The sequence below is a fragment of the Mandrillus leucophaeus genome, unplaced genomic scaffold (assembly GCF_000951045.1).
Source record: "Mandrillus leucophaeus isolate KB7577 unplaced genomic scaffold, Mleu.le_1.0 Scaffold527, whole genome shotgun sequence".
Taxonomy (NCBI): domain Eukaryota; kingdom Metazoa; phylum Chordata; class Mammalia; order Primates; family Cercopithecidae; genus Mandrillus; species Mandrillus leucophaeus.
Window position 1 is genome coordinate 590,435 of NW_012105664.1, and position 16,630 is coordinate 607,064.

A 16,630-nucleotide genomic window follows, 5' to 3' on the forward strand; every position below is an offset into this window, starting at 1 on the left:
GATTTTATAATAAGCATATCTGTGTTTAAAGTCAAAATAAAATGCTGGCCTGGTACAGTGGCTCACACCTCTAATCCCAGCACTTTGGGAGGACAAGGCAGGCTGATCACTTGAGCCCAAGAGTTCGAGACCAGCCTGCCCAACGTGGTGAAACCCAGTTCCCACAAAAAAAAAAAAAAAAAAACTAAAATTAGCTGGGTGTGGTGGTGCACACCAGTAGTCCCAGCTACTCGGGCGGGGGTCTGAGACAGGAGAATCACTTGAGTCTGGGAGGTCGAGGCTGCAGTGAGCCATGATCGCACCACTGCACTCCAGCCTGGGTGACAGAGCAAGATAGAAAACAAAAACAAACAAATACTGACAGTAAGCATCCTCTTACAAGTCCAACTACATTGGCGAGTGTGGACCATACCACCATCCAACCATGTGAGGACGCACCAACCAGCTCCTGCACAAGGCTTTCACCTAAGAGGACCAGAGGGAAAGCCCACAGAAGTCCCCTCCTGGACTGTCCCCTGGAATTCCCACAGAACTCCTGTAACCTGGGTGCTGAGATGTGGGAGGACCTCCAGGCGTCACCCTCTAAATGGCAAAGGGACAACTGCTCAGAGGGACAAGGAGCCGCCAGCCTGGCTGTCCCTTCACTCCTCATGTCCCCTGCCTGAAAACTGGGCCACAGCACAGAACTAACTGTCAGCATATGAGGTTCCAACAGAGCTGAGGCTGGCGCCAGAGAGCGCCCAACCTCACCAGGATTTGGCCCACAGCAGCAGCAAGCTGGAACTTCCGAGCCTTCAGGTTCCTCCAGTATGTAAGTAGCAACAGTGGAGGAACAAGACAAGCAGCTTCTGCCCCTTCCCCATTTCCTAAACTCTCCAGCTCCCAGACCCAGCACTGGAGACAGGCCCAGACCAGCGTCACACCCACCGGGCAGGGCCAGGAGCCAGGGTGTGGCTGTCCCTGTCTCTGTCTCTGCCATCACAGGGCTGGTTGTATCTTGCCTCACAGCCAGCAGGAGGGAAACGCTGCACTTTGCCCAACTCGCCCACACCTCTGTTCTTCCCTCACGTGGCCCTGTGTGGCCCTGCAGACGCAGCCACCCTGAGGGGGACATCGTCAGCCTGAAATGGGCTCTGCCCACTTTCCCACTGCGCCAGAGCCCAGCAGCATCCTACTGGGACACGCTCACCTGCAGCGCAAACAAGCTCTGCTTCACTTTGTCGGTATCTTAAGGCGGAGGAAATGCACTCACAGGCAGCCTTGTGGGTTGAGCCCTGTTTGCTGTGGGTTCATTTACTGTGACCCTTCCCACTGATGACAAACCCAGAGCCAGACTGCTGATTGCTGGAAATGCTCCCCGTCCTGTCCCTTCCCTCAGAGTAGTCCCCAGCGCTCACCCCACCAGGTAGCCAAGGGACCTCGAGTCTAATCCCATGCCCCTGGCCAACAAGGGCCATCACCACATGAGTCCTCCGGTCACACAGGCTTCTGGTGGATCTCGCCTCTAAGAATGTTCCTTCCTCAAGGAGAAAACTGGTCACAGCACAGAACCGTCCAAGGGATATGCCCAGGGGAAAAAACTGCATGAATCTTCCTAACAGGGGACCTCCAAATGCTGCCAACACCACGACAGTGCAGTGAACAGGCTGGAGAAAAGTCACGCACCCACAGCGGCTGGAGAAGGGTGGGGCCCAGGGGCCTGTCCAGGCCTCAAAATCACAGATCTGCTCAGAGCACAGCCCCAGGCAAGAGGTGAGCCAGGGCTGGCAACCCTGGTCCCATTCCCACAGATCCCAGCACAGGTGGCAACACCCAGAGGCTCCCACAGCTTTTCTCTAAATCCCAGCTTTTAACATTCATTGAGCAGCTAAGGCCCTTCCTGGGTGTGATGAGCCGCACCCAGGATGGCCCCAGCAGGCCCTGCCACCCTCCCATGTTGGGCGTCCTGTGTTCAAAGGTGCCCAGGGGCAGAGAGCAAAGCCATTCCTTGAGGCTTAGTGGCACTGGATGCTGCTCAAGAGCCCTCACCCTGCAGGCGCCTCCAGGGGGGCCAGCAGAGACGGGTCCTGGGCAGCAGGGGCTCATGTGGGCCCTCTGAACCCCAGGCTTCTCAGCTAGGAAAGAGAAACTGCAGTAGCCGCTCCGCTGCCACCCAGCACAGCAAATGAGAAACACTTGGAGACTAGCTGGATGCGGGTTATCATTAACCACAAAGTTCCAGAAGATCACCGGGAAGTTGGCAGTATTGACGCAAAACATACCCAAGAATTCAGACATGAATAAAAAGCACTTACCCCACAATGAACATAGTTCTCCCCCAAAAACTCCTTCATGACATTTTTGCCAAAGTCCACTATGTTCTGCAGGTGTTGAAATATCTCTTCCGAGGTCTGTAAGAGACAACCACAAGAAAGCCTTCATGATGGGACCTCCCGATGGAGCCTTGCTTGAGGGGAGAGGCAAAAACCACTACAGACTCTGCCACAAGCAGCGGGGACGTCCCAGCCACAGACAGAACCCGAGTGACGGCCCTCAGACCCAGGGGAAGGTCCCCAGTGCCCCGCCTCACCAGCATCCCTCCCCAGCCATGCCACCCTCCCCAGCCCAGACTTGGGAAGGTAGCAGTCTGAGGACCGCACTGCTGCCGCCTCCCGTCTGCCCTTCTCCCAAAGCAGCCCCTAAACGTGCCTTCCAAGGAATGTGACTTTGAAAACCTCTGACATCTCACATCTCAATCTCTAAAAAGATTTTACTCTTTAGCCTCTAAATGTAGAATATTCTTTCCCCAGTCAGAGGTTCTTAAAGAATCAGTAAGGTGATGAAACTGGTTGAGACAGAAATCATCCCCATGTCCCTCAACCTGTCTCAAAGGTGAGAAGCCCAGAGGGCCCCTGGTAGGTTGCTCCTGGAAGACATCCACAAAGGCTGGCCTGGCAGTCTTGCTGCTCCCTGCGGGGCACTTGCCTTTGTGGGTGCTCATCCAGGGCAGGCCCGGAGGTGCCCAGTGCCTGGCTCATGCTCGAGAAGGTCCCAGGACTGTGCAGTTGCCCTGTGCCCCCGTAGCCTCTGGAGAACCTGCTGCCCACACGGTCACAGCACGTGCAGGTGTCCCGTGGCTGTGCAACAAAACCAGTCCGAACTAAGCCTGACAGAAAACTCCAGAACACACCCAGTAGCCCGGTACAGCTGCGGTCACAGCTTCTGACAAAAAAAAAACCCTGGCCAGGCACAGTGGCTCACACCTGTAATCCCAGCACTTTGGGAGGTCGAGCCAGGCGGATCACCTGAGGTCAGGAGTTCAAGACTAGCCTGGTCAACATGGTGAAATCCTGTTTCTACTAAAAATACAAAAATTAGCCAGGCGTGGTGGCAGGCACCTGTAATCCTAGCTACTCAGGAGACTGAGGCAGGAGAATCACTTGAACCCTGGAGGCAGAGGTTGCGGTGAGCCGAGACCGTACCACTGCACTCCAGCCTGGGCGGCAGGGCGAGACTCTGTCTCAAAAAAGAAAAAGACCCCCTGGTCAACAGAAAGTGACCACTCAAGTCTCCACTGATCACACAGTGTGTCACATTATGTCGTTTACAGAGGAAATGTAGCCAACTGCTGGCAGACACTGCCCCGCTCACATCTGTGGACACAGATCTGACAGGGTCCACAGAGGCCAGGCCTTGGGGGAGTCAAGGTCAGGATGGTTTGGGCTCTGCAGCCACTGAATTCAGCAAAGAAGGAGACAGAGAAGGCTGGAGGCAGCCACAGGGACTTTGTTTCCATGGGATGCATTCCACAAACCAAAACCACCTTGGCCTGTTTCTCTTCAGCAGCTGAGGCAGAAACCGGAAGACAGTGGGGCCTTCCTATCCTCCCCTGCCTGCCCACCCCGACCCCACACCCACTGTGGCCCCACCAACAGCAGCTTTCTCCCATGGCTCTCTCCCCTCTTTCTATTGTGCCCACGCAGCAGCTGTCACCTCCACCCACCACAACCCCCCGGCCTCCCTTTCTATGACCTCTACCTCAGATGCTCCAACCTGCCGTCTCCCAGGAGCCCTCAAGGGGCAGTGACTCATCACCCCCTTACCCTCGCCCAAGCCAGCCTCTGCCTGCCCCACAGTGGAACAGCCACCGTCCAGGAGCTCACCCCCAGCTCAGCTGCATGTGTCCCCTCACAGGACCCACACACATCAGATAGGGAGCAGAGAAGGGCCATTAATGCAGGAAGCCTCTGCGACTCAGTATGCACCCCAGGACCGACAGAGATTTGCACAGAAAGTTGCAACTCAGTGGTCAAAAACGAAAGGGCAATGCTTTTTTACGGGTGGTCCATGGCATTTTGCTTGGATGACTCACAGAAAAGAAACCTAACAACTCCCTTCCACCGCAATGTTTAACACAGACTGTCTACCACAGCACTGGAGACTCTATTTTCATAGATACAATTCCACAGATGGGGAAACTGAGGCAGCAGGTGCTAAGGAATTCGGCAAGGCAAAGGTTGCCTGGTCCTGGGGTCCTCGCCACAAGCAGGGCCCTCTGAGCAGGACCTACGTGCCAGGCTAGGGCAGCTCCTGGCTGAGGGCCACATGGACTACCACAGTGACACACAGGTCAACATGCTGGGCCCAGTCAGTTTTACATCAGGAATGATGGACACACCACTTCCTGCACTGAATGCTTGTATCATCTTTGAATCCTACAATTAGCATCAATATTTCTACATCGGAAAAAAGAAATCAGAGTTTTCTTAAGTAATTGATGTAATGTCGGGGTGAAAACCCACCCACCTTACCTTCTTCCTATTTGGAGGAAACTTCAGAAACCGCAGCACGACACAGCGCTGTTAGAAAATAACACACATCTGATGAGTATTTGCTCAAAGCCAAGGCACAAGGTGTCGGTCAGTTTGGGGGTCCCATCCTCAGGGGACAAAGCCCACAGTGAGGCTCCACGGCAAGGAGGCTGGGAAGCCCCCAGGGCAGAGAGGCCAGGGCTGGGACCCAGCGAGGGCACACTGGGCAGCGGGACAACCAGGAACCTCCAGCCTCTGACCCACCAGCCCCTCCCAGGACTTGATCTTAAGGAAAGAAATAAAATGGAAATAACCTAAATGCCCAACAATGAGATGGTTTAAACACAGTGGCACACATTTCAAACCATGTAATACCAGTCAATGACTGATAAGAAAGATCAGTATTTACAGACACAGACGTGTGGTCATCACATACTGCTAAATGAAAAAAGCTACCAAACAGGGCTTATGGAATGAGCCAATTTTCATAAAAAGAGAAACACACGTGCACACACACACATATGGGTGTAATTCTATTTATATAAAGCTCAAAAAACAGGTAACACTGACCCCTTGTGCCCACCCCTTGGGTGTGCATGAACAGTTGCCGAGGAAGGTTCTAGAAGGGACTGGTCAGAGGATTACGGGTCCGCTTACTTTGTGATAATTAAGCTATACCCATGATCTGAGTACTTTTCTGTAGATTTGTTACACTTCAAGTTTTTAAAATAAAAATGTTTAAATAAGATAAGTATGATGTGTCTACATCAAAAGGTCTGAAAGGACATTCGGCATAAGTTTAACAACATCTCCAAGTAGCAATGATTATGATAACTTCTTTTTAATTTATCTTTATTTTGAATATTTCAATTTGTTAAATGTTCAAAAAATACATTCTAAGAACATATATCATATGTACGAAGGAGAACGCGCCTGGGAGGGGCTCTAGCTGCAGTGCAAGGGTGGGGGGGGTCCAACACCCTGGGTAGCGCCCCTGCTGAGGCCACAGGGCAAAGCCTAAGCAGGAGGGAGGAAGCAGGCTGCACTGAAGACGGCTTAGAAAGGGCCATTTTCTAGATCAAAAGATGCCTAAGGAGCAACAAAGGCCCTATGGAGACCAAGCCAGACTCCCCCGCCCGCTCCCCACAGCCCTATTTAGACAATGTACGTTGTTGCTCTTAAATCCCAGGCTCCCGGCCCCCTGGGCTCCTCCGACTGAGCTCCAGTTCCCAGCCAGTGCCATGCTCCTGGCTCGCTGTGCTGCAGATAGCTGTCCCCTCCTTGAGCCCCAAGCTGAGACCTGGGGAAGCCAAGATCAAGGCATGCATGCTACCGCTGTCCCCTCCCAAGCTGAAGGCAGGCATCAACAATCAATCATGGGAATCGACTGGCTAAGGATCATTTTAATGGAACTATAATTCCACCCCAATTTAAGGAAAGGCAGAAGTTGATCGACAGAAGTCCCAACTTTCGACAGCTCTCCAGAAGCTCGCTCCCCTAAAAGTGTGTTTGCTCCTCACCCACACATGATGGTGTGTGCTATTTGAGTGTGCCTGACCCGCCCTCCAACAATTAGGCACCAAACACAGTATAGCTCTCCACCGATGGCAGGCATTCAGCGATGCCCTGCTAGTGATGTGTAAGTGTGATTGAGGGTCATGCTTGAAAATCAACACAATAAGAAAATATATTACATTAAATCCCTGATTAGTGTAAACTGACCCAGGCTGCCATGGTGCAAGCTCTCACCCTGTCCCTCACACAGGGCAAACCCCGCCACCCACAGGGACCAAGCTTACTCACCTGCCAGACTGCATGCAGAGAGCTCTGCGGCACCTACAGGAAAGCAAGGCCTCTCTCGGTTTCTCAGAACTAACTCATAAGCTGCACAATGGACTTTTGTAGCAAAGCAGTCCTGAGCAGTCCTGGGCAGGGTGACGCCAGGCCGAGACACACCAGGCCGAGACACACGAGCTTTCTCTTCGCAGAAATTCCCCACTGTAGCCTCAGAGGAAGGAGCTCAGTGGGCCCATGAAGAGAAATGCCAACTACAAGAACATAGGACCCCCTCCCCTGGCAGCATTCACCTGCTAATACGGACTCAGCTTTCCAAAGTTCCCTGCCACTCTGTTGCCAGGAAAGGCGGGAACAACTGGTCTTTTCTGTCTATTTATAAATGGAAATTATAAATTTCCTATGATTATTACATACAAACTACTCACGTAAAGTATAATTCAGAAAGCCATTATCTGGCTTATGAAGAAAAAATTTTTAAAAATAAGTTGAACAGGGCACTATACGAAGAAAAACCATACACAGGTCCCAGGAGAAAAAGATGTCAGCCTAAGTGATTGCAGGCCTTAGGCCTCAGTCCTTGTGGATAATAAAGTAACACCACTCTTCCCGCTAGCACTTATTAATTATTATTGCAATAGCCAGCAGGTGCTAGTACCAGTGCTTCAGGGCCCACGATACACTCCTAAAGTCCATCATCTCCAGCCGTCTCTCCCTCTAAGGTGGGCAACTGAGTCCCGGTTTACAGAATGAGGGAAGATCACGTGGGGTGAAGCCAAGTTTAGAGGAGGGCCTGGACCCTGGGAGGTTCTCAGCGTCTTTCTGGTGGCCAGGCTCCTCGCTGCTACTGAGTCACCAGCAGGGGCTGGGGGCATTGGGTACTGTGCTGCCCCCAGGAGAGGGCATGGACACAAGCCTTCCAAGCCTGGGCAGAGAAGCCCAAAGCGGCCCTCCTGCTCAGCCCTCCCAGCCCCTTCCTCACATTTCCTCCATCACCACATCCACACACAGTGGCTTGACCTCCCTGCTGTCACTCACGGGAAATCTCCTGCTATCCCTTCCCATTACGGAGCCCAAGAGCCACAGCCAACCAAGGAAACCTGAATACAATGATTCGTCCATTTCAAGGGAAACTGCTTTCTCCACCCACCCATTTATGATCCAAAAACTATCACGAGAAATCTATCCACCCACACACCCCCAGGGGAACCACAGCATCAGCCAGTTTCCATTAATACCAAAACTCAGACACATTCAGCTCACCTATCCTCTACGGCCCATGCCAACTGCCCCATGTGAGGCGCCTGATCAGGCTGGGCTGGCTGAGGTGGGTGGTCCCCAAGATGTGCCAGGCTGAGGGCTTCAGTAATGCATAGGCCATAGGGCCCTACTCCCCTCATGCAGGCAGCTGGCAGGAAACAGGTGAAAACACACCGTAGCAGCTCTCATTAGCAGAAAGACACAATGAGTCCAAGGGGCACCCATGGCTGGGGAAGGGGGGTGAACACAGCCACCTGGGAGATTTCCCATGAAGGAGGGGGCAAGAACCAACACCCCAGCAGGCTTTGAGCTCCTGCCAGCTCACCACATCTTTACCAGCTACGGAGATGATGATACTATTCCTCTTTCAAAAAGTATCCGAAACCAGATATTTGAAGCTTACTTTCTTCTTAACGTCTAGAATAAAATGTTGAAAGTGAAGAAAAAGGGCCAGGCACGGTGGCTCATGCCTGTAATCCCAGTACTTTGGGAGGCCCAGGCAGGCGGATCACCTGAGGTGGGGAGTTCAAGACCAGCCTGACCAACATGGAGAAACCCTGTCTCTACTAAAAATACAAAATTAGCCAGGCGTGGTGACGCACACCTGTAATCCCAGCTACTCAGGAGGCTGAAGCAGAATCGCTTGAACCCAGCAGGCGGAGGTTGCGGTGAGCCAAGATTGCGCCATTGCACTCCAGCCTGGGCAACAAGAGCGAAACTCCCTCTCAAAAAACAAAAAAAAGTGAAGCAAAAGGGTTAAGATTGCAAGGGAAGAACTTGACACTTCTGCAGTCTGAGGGCTGGGGTGTTTCTTAACAAGAGCAATGCTAGACCAAGGCCCAAGCTGCACCTTCATTCTTGGTAACAGGAAAGCTACTGCCTTGGAAAATTCGATGAAAATCAAGGATTTTAACAAGTCAAAAACACCAAGCAATAGGAAGAACAAGAGGAGTGATGCATTTATACACACACACTAAATAACCCCAAGATTTAAAAAGTTAAGGGACACAACTTGTCACTTACAAAAGTGGCAAAAAGCACTTCGATAAAAATCCCTTCCTGGGCTGCAGTGGCAGGGCAGGCGGCACGGCCGTGTGGAAAGCGATTTGCAACATGTGCCAAGGAGCCTGATTCACCCAAGAGCCCGGCCTGAGCAGCAGAAGCCCAAAGACGTGTGTACGAAGACTTTCGGCAAAACCCACCCACGAAGACGGCCAACGCAACACTGGGAACCCCTGAGCATCCTGCAAGACGTGCATGAGGAGTTTCTACATATTTGTGCTATAAAATTAAGTGGAAAAAATCCCAAAACAGAAACAGATACGTAGTATTCTTAACTACCTAATAAAAGCAAAATACAGTCATGGATCACATAACGACACTTGGGTCAGCGATGGACTGCATGAAACAATGGTGTGTCCCATAGGATTATAATACCACAGTTTCTACGTTTAGATTCCCATTGTGTCCCACTTCCCATGAGACACTTCCCATTGTGTCCCAACGGCCTGCAGCACTCAGTCCAGAACCATGCTGCATGGGTCTGAGGACTAGGACTGAGGACTGGGAGCCACAGGCTGCCCCATACAGCCTGGGCGTGAGGCAGGCTCTACCATCTAGGTGTGTTCATATGACATCATCACCTAACAATGCAGCTCTCAGAGTGCATCCCTGGTGCGAAGCGATGCTTGACAATAAGTAGAAAAAGACTAGAAGAAAGTGCGCCAAAGTGTTAACAAAAGTTGTTCTCTTCATAGAGAAATACTGGGTGTTTTCCACTTCCTTCCTTCTGATATTCTATATTTTCAGAGAGAAGCAACAATTGGTGTTAAATAAAAATAGGCGGCCACAAAAACCCTAATACATTAAAAGGGACACCTGCCAATGGGAAGCCTGAGGGGGCACCTCACGGGTGGAATTAAAGCTACTAACTAGAAGAGCCTCTCAGGACAGATGAGGAGAGACTTTCCTGTCACCCACGGAGGACTCACTCTGGAGGGGTATCACTCACAAAACCAGCTGTTCCAGAGATCGGTCAAAGGACAAGGACCAAGGTCAAGTCTTCCATCAGGCTGAGGAGATAAACTGAAGCTGAGATCAGACGACTTTTGTGGGAAGGGAAGATAGAAAAAGAGAACAGCAGCAGGGGTCACCCCTCAGGATGCTGCCCCAGCCTTCTAGAAGCAACGCTCAGCTCCAGCTTCTCCTGAACTGTGAAGATGACTCCCAGGCAGGGGCCATGGGGGATCCCAAATGTCCAGTCTCAAGAGGCTGCCCTCCCTGTAGACCCTCCTCACCTCACCCCCGCAGCTCCAGCTCCAGCTCTGTCCCAGCCACAGGAAGGCTGCCCAGGGTCTGTCAGTCACTGGGGGCAGGAGGTGCCGAAGTCCACCTCTGCAACCCAGAAAGGGACGTCCAGTACGCGTAGGACCATGGAGGGAACAAGAAGCAGGGCTTACGGTACTGGGCTCCAACAGGAGGTGCTCCCAAGGGTGAGCTTGGCTTCACTGGGAATGCGTGGCCTCAGACAGAAATCCAAAGCCCATTTGACACGGGATGAAGATGTGACATTGCCAAGATACCTGTGGAGGATGGGAGCCCAGTACTCGGCAGGCAAGAGCAAGGAGGCCAGACTGGAGACAGCCGGTGGGCAGGGAGCAGTAGGTGCTGGCCCCTTGTCCAACCCGTATGGGGCACATCCTTCTCAAGCCTCAACAACTCCATCCTGACCTCATGGTGTCCTCTGCAGGACTGAAGCAGGCGCAGGTGTGGGCCATGGGGGAGGCCAGCCACGCACACAACACTCAGAACATGGGGAGGCCTGTGGGGATGGGCACATCTGGTGTGTGGGGCTGACCCTACAGGCACAGAAAGCCTGGCCACCTGTAAAAGGAAGCAGAGCTGCCTAGAGGCCCACAGTGAGGGCCACAGGGAAGTGTGAACAAGCCCTGGCCCTCAGATCTCCCAACTGCTTGGCAACAAGGCAGGAGTGGCCGGGCCCTAGGCACAGCCTTGCTCTCTGCAGACACAGCAGTGATGCTTTTCTCACCCTCCTGGATAGCAGTTCTCAGAAGACAGAGGAAGTCACTGGGGAGCTTCACTCTGACTGAATTCTGACCAAGAAGGAGGCTCAGTAAGGCTGAAGGAAAGTGGCTGTGTCACCTCAGAAGGTGTAAAAGTAGGAGGTGAGCCAAGGCCAAACCGACAAACCCCTGTGCACGAGAGGCACCGTCACAGGCTGACAGTCACCAAAAAGCAGACCTCAGCACGCAACTGCAGATACAAAGATGGGAATAAACAAAGAGCGAGCCACAAGCACAGCTCTCCAATGAGCTCAGCTGAGACGAGAAGGAACCTCACTAGGAAAGAAGCCACATCAGCTGCGTCAGCCCAGAACGCCATTAAAAATCCCAAATGCAGAATACATCACTGGTTTAAACAAAATGCTGGCAGTAACAGAAAGCTAAGACTATTTCAACTAGGTCCAGCTAAAAATTGTAAAAGGGAGCGGCCAAAGGCTTGGCATATGTTATATGGTCGGAAAAAAACAGAGAACATAAAGGTATGTGCTTCCAGCATCCACAGTAGGAAGTATGGCCCAGTTAACAGCCCTGCAGGACTGCACAATGGCTTTCCACTTAACCTGTTCTAAGTGATTCTGTAATGGATATCTTTGTGTACAAGATCTTTATTTACATTTCTAATTATCTCTTAGAACGGACTACTAGAACAGAAATTAGTAAATCAAAGAGTATGAACTTTTTAAAAATTAATCTTTTTCCTGAGTATCATACCTATCCATTGCAGGAAATCTAGAAAACACTTAAAAAACAAAAGAAAAGTAAAAGCAATTCAGGATACTACCAGTCACAGCCACTTAGAACATTTTCATGTATTTTCTTCCCATCATTTTGTAATTATAACCACGTTATGCATCTTCTTTTGTAACCTGCTTTTTCCACATAACATTGTAAACAGGTCTTCATACGAATGACTTAATCCATCCACTACAAAATAATCATCTAAATTATTAAAATTTTGATATACAAAATAATGCTGTATGGCAAAAAAGTATATATATACACACACACACATATATATGTATATGTATATATATATGATCTATGGACCAGAAATCTTAAAACACAAGATGAGAAGAGAAACAGTAAGAGGGCACCTGACTGCTTCAACTTTTCACCTTCAATGCCCAGACAAATATCCCAGGCACCAAACAGGTACCAAAGGGACACCAAAACTCCCCAGGCACCAAAACAATTTGCAGAAATGATCTGAAGCTCTCAGACTCTCAGAAAGGTCACGAAACTGGAACAACTGGAAGTGAGCAGCTTTGTCCACACGTGATCAATGTTCTTTGCTGGTAAGCCAACTAAATGGCAGTCTTTCATGTCACCTCTGTCAGTAAGAAGGAAAACATCATGATGGCTTAGTGTCACGACAGGAGTGGGCCCCCTTCTGCCCCTGCTCCCCAAGGCTGAGGTGGTCTGGAAGGGGCTCAGTGCCCTAGACAAGTGCATGATCCAGATCTAAAGACACCTAGGAGATGGAATGACAAACCAAACCTAAAGTGACCTTCACAGGACAGGACACTGAGCCAAAACCAACAAGCTGAAGGTGAAGGAGGCAGGGGCAGGCGTAACACGGGAGAGAAATCCTGTGGCAGTGCATAAAGGGGCAGTCTGTGGACTTCACTAACCTGAGATGTGGTCACTAGCCCAAGCACTGCACCTTCAGGCTGCAACAAGGAAACTGCCCAGATGAGAAGTTCCCCCAACCAAGGAGCTCCCACAGGGTCAGTGTCTGAGGTTCCAAACACCCACCAGGGAACATGCCAGGCTGCTGAGAGCCTCTCAAGCATGCCACAGGGTCCACACCACACAAGGCAGAGAACACCGTCGTTACCTGCGCCTGGGAAAGTTCAGGTGCACAACCATCCCAGAGGCAGAATGCAAACTGACAGGCAAAACGAGAATCGTCCTGGGCCGTCTCTGAGTGGAAAGACCTTGGGGAAGCTGACCACCTTCCGTCAGGAACACCTTTAAATGCCTCTCTATGGCTGGCCTGCTGTTTACCTTCCTGCCCACCCTGAGCACACCCTCCTATAGCCCACACCTGGCTCCTCCATCCCCAGGCCTCATTTCCTACAAGTACTGCGCTGTACAGAAGGCTCTCTCTCATCCCATGTTTGCATACTGCAGGAAGAACGTCACTGTGCTCCTTCGAGTGCTGACAGCCAATGACCATGCAGATCTCCTTACCTAGACCCTCGGCTCCTGCAGGACCGGCTCAGGCTGGCTGAAGGTGAATCATGTTCTCACGGTGGAGGGGATGGGGGTCAGCACAGGACTCATTAGGGACATTTCAATTCTGAGAGGAGCTGATGCCCTCTCAGAGAAAGCAACCCTCTCCTTTCCTGGAAAAACTGGGCAAAGGCCTCCCTCTCTCTCGGACTGAATGAGGTGGATCTAAGGAGTTGAGCAGAGTAGCACGGTCCACCTGCTCCCACACCCAGCTGCAGGGAGGCCGGGCGCATGCTCAGCATCCACAGGACCACAGACTCCTCCTGTTCTCCCTCACCCATCTTCTATCCCACTGACACATACCCGCTGCTCAAACTCAACAGTTCCTAAAAAGCTGCCTTCCAGGAATTGTTCTCTCCTCCTTGGTCCACAGCCTGAGCAAATACACCACAGGGCAGAGCTGGTGGGCTCAGCTTGGTTCAGGTTACCATATCAGGCACAGGCTCCATCTGACCTTAACTTGATGGGAAACATTTTCTCATGAGATTACGTGCAGTGATAATCTTCAATTTCAAATGATGAGCTAAAAACAACAACCAAACAGGAATGAGTACAGTAAAGCAAATTTAGATTTAAAACAAAGAATGAGACTGGGTACAGTGGCTCACGCCTGTAATCCCAGCACTTTGGGAGGCTGAGGCGGGCGGGTCATTTGAGGTCCGGAGTTTGAAACCAGTCTGGCTAACATGGTGAAACCCCATCTCTACTAAAAATACAAAAAAAGCGGCCAGGCATGGTGGCAGGTGCCTGTAATTCCAGCTACTTGGGAGGCTGAGGCAGGTGAATTGCTTGAACCAAGGAGGCAGAGGTTGCAGTGAACCAAGATTGCACCACCGCACTCTCTCTGCCTGGGAGACAGAGGAAGACTCCGTCTCAAAAAAAAGAACGAATAGTATAGGTCTAGAATAGCCTCGTGGCTGTAGGTAAATTTGAAAAGGTGAAAGAAAAAATAAACAATCAACCTGGTGTGGTGGCTCATGCCTGTAATCCCAGCACTTTGGGAGGCCGAGGTGGGTGGATCACTTGAAGTCAGGAGTTTGAGACCAGCCTGGCCAACATGGTGAAACCTCATCTTTACTAAAAATACAAAAATTAGCTGGACATGGTGGCGCAAGCCTGTGATCCCAGCTACTCAGGAGGTTGAGGCAGGAAAATTGCTTGAACCCAGGAGGCAGAGGTTGCAGTGAGCCGAGATCGCGCCATTGCACTCCAGCCTGGGCAACAGAATGAGACTCCATTTCTAAATAGATAGATAAATAAAAATAAACAAGCATTACAATCAGAGCTGTGCAACAGGGTAGGGCCAGGCTGCCCTGGAGATGCCTGCTCAGGAAAGGAGGTGGACTCAGGGAAGAGGGTGGACACGCACTTGTCGGGAACATGCAGAGGGATCCCAGCGCCAGAGGCAACTGTGTCAAAGCCTCTGCTCTTTCAACATGGGTGTCCTTTTGCTCCAAGCCTGAAACTTGCTGCTTCATCTGCCATTACTTTTGAAACTTAATATATCAGCCTCCACTAAAGAAAGCCTTAGGTTTACCTAAAATGCAGAGATACATCTAATCTTACCAAGGAATTGGAAGATTAGTATTTGTTTTGGGAAAGGATTCAGGGGATCGGCACAGTAATCCAACATCAGGACTCAAGCGGAAATATCCCTCACTTTCCCCAACAGCTGACTACACAAGAGAACGACAGCTTCAGGTTAGCCTGGTCCATTATTAATTCACCTAAAGATCTTGAGCAAAGTTTATAGTCTCTGCTCTTTAGTTCCCTGTGCTAAAGAGCAACAAAATCCAAAGGCACAACCTGGGGACTACCTGGGTGTTTGCAGCTTACACTACAGCTGACCAATGCATCCAGCATAGGAACAACGGAAGCAAGGCAGGACTCCACTGCCTACATCATCCCTGACAAGCTGTTGGACTGGGGTAGTGCCCTCAACCTCTCTTATTTTCACTTTATCTATCTGTCCAAGGGGATGATAATTATCACTTGCTAAGCATAACTTGATGGGTTCCTGCATAACTGATCTTTCCAACAATCCCACAAAGTGAATTCTATTAGTAGTTCCACTTCACAAATGTCAACACTGAGCCTCCACCAGGCAGTGGTAGAACTGAGATTCCTGTGCCTTTAACACCCATGCTCTAACTCCTCCCTACATGACACCTATCCTCGCCTCCCTCACACCCCTCCCCCCTTCCAGCCGGCCACATTCCTGCGTGCTTGTACCAGACAGCAAAAGGTCAAAGAGATCTGGGCCCTCACACAGACCCACATCCTTCACTCTTGGATTCACCTTTGCGAGATCTTACTGCAGTTTCTAAAACTTTCACCCTCATTGAATTCAGGTGAAACCCTTCAAATTCTAAAAGGTTGAGAAGGGACCTGTGGGTAACATCCCCTTACTATTAACAGCACAGCAATTTCGTGGTCTCACGAGGCCGAACTCTTTTGGTGCTGAGAGTAACAGCACTGTGGGCACTCTGCTTCTTCCTCCAGTGCTGGCCGGGCCCTCTGTCCCAGCTAAGCCTCCGCCCCACTGCGGCCTGGCAGTCCGGCGGGCATCCAGGCGGGAGGCGGCACCGCGTGAGGCTGAGAGCGGCACCGACGGGGCGTGGAGGGGGCCGTGGAACTGACTCTGACGGGGAACGGGAATACTGAGGGGACGAGAGACCGGCCAGGAGAGGGATCTGGGGGAATGGGAGACTGACCCAGTAGAGAGGGGATATTGGGTGATGAGGAACCCACGGGGTAGGGGGGAATTCCGGAGACCGGCCGGGGAGGAGGAAGGTACCAGGAGGACGTCGAACCGACCCTGCTGGGGAAACGGATACTGGGGGCGGCGTGATACCGGCCGTCGGAGTGAGGTACCGGACCCGCGCCGCACGTCCGCCGCTCACCTGCGCGTGGGCCACCACCAGGCTCTTATTGCCTTCTCCGTGGTACCCCCATTCATTCTCGTCCATCTTCCCCTCTTCCATGCCCAGGCGCAGCCCTGGCGCCTCGCGGGCTGGGACGCGGGGACGCGAGCTGGGGGCCGCCCGCCTCGCTGGGCACCAGCCGCTGCCGTCGGGGGAGGAGCGCCTGTCAGCTGCCGCCCCCGCTCGACCCTGCGGCGGCTACTAGCAAGCTGTGGCCGCCGGAAGCCACGCCCCCGGCGCCTGCCATGACGGAGTCGGGCAACTTCCGGGTTCGTGACCACTTTCCTTACATTGATCGCGACGGTGGATGGGCCGGCGGCCATTTTAGGTACTGGTACAGTGACTCATTTCCGGAACGCGGTCTTGGGAACCGGAAGAGAAGCTTCCGGCCTCGGCGCCGGATGTGTAGCTGGCGGGAGAAGCCGGCGGCTTTTCGGCGCCCGGTAGTGACCGGCTCTGCCCGGGTGGCCCGGTTGTCTGGGTCTCGGGACCGCTTAGTCGCGGGACCCCAGCAAAGCTCTTGGGGTCTCTGAGTCTCAACTTT

General features: G+C 51.9%; 1 protein-coding gene across 1 annotated transcript in view; it reads right to left on the reverse strand.

Annotated features, from left to right (window-relative positions):
* IPPK (inositol 1,3,4,5,6-pentakisphosphate 2-kinase) overlaps nucleotides 1-16,423 on the reverse strand; it is a 69,181-nt gene extending 52,758 nt beyond the window's left edge. The window contains exons 1-3 of the mRNA XM_011996847.1: nucleotides 16,066-16,423; nucleotides 4,791-4,838; nucleotides 2,295-2,390 (exon numbers count right to left, since the gene is read on the reverse strand). Of these exons, the coding sequence (XP_011852237.1) occupies nucleotides 2,295-2,390; nucleotides 4,791-4,838; nucleotides 16,066-16,146 (225 nt within the window). The 5' untranslated portion in view covers nucleotides 16,147-16,423. The remainder of the gene's footprint in view (nucleotides 1-2,294; nucleotides 2,391-4,790; nucleotides 4,839-16,065) is intronic.
* Between the last annotated feature and the right edge of the window lie 207 nt (nucleotides 16,424-16,630).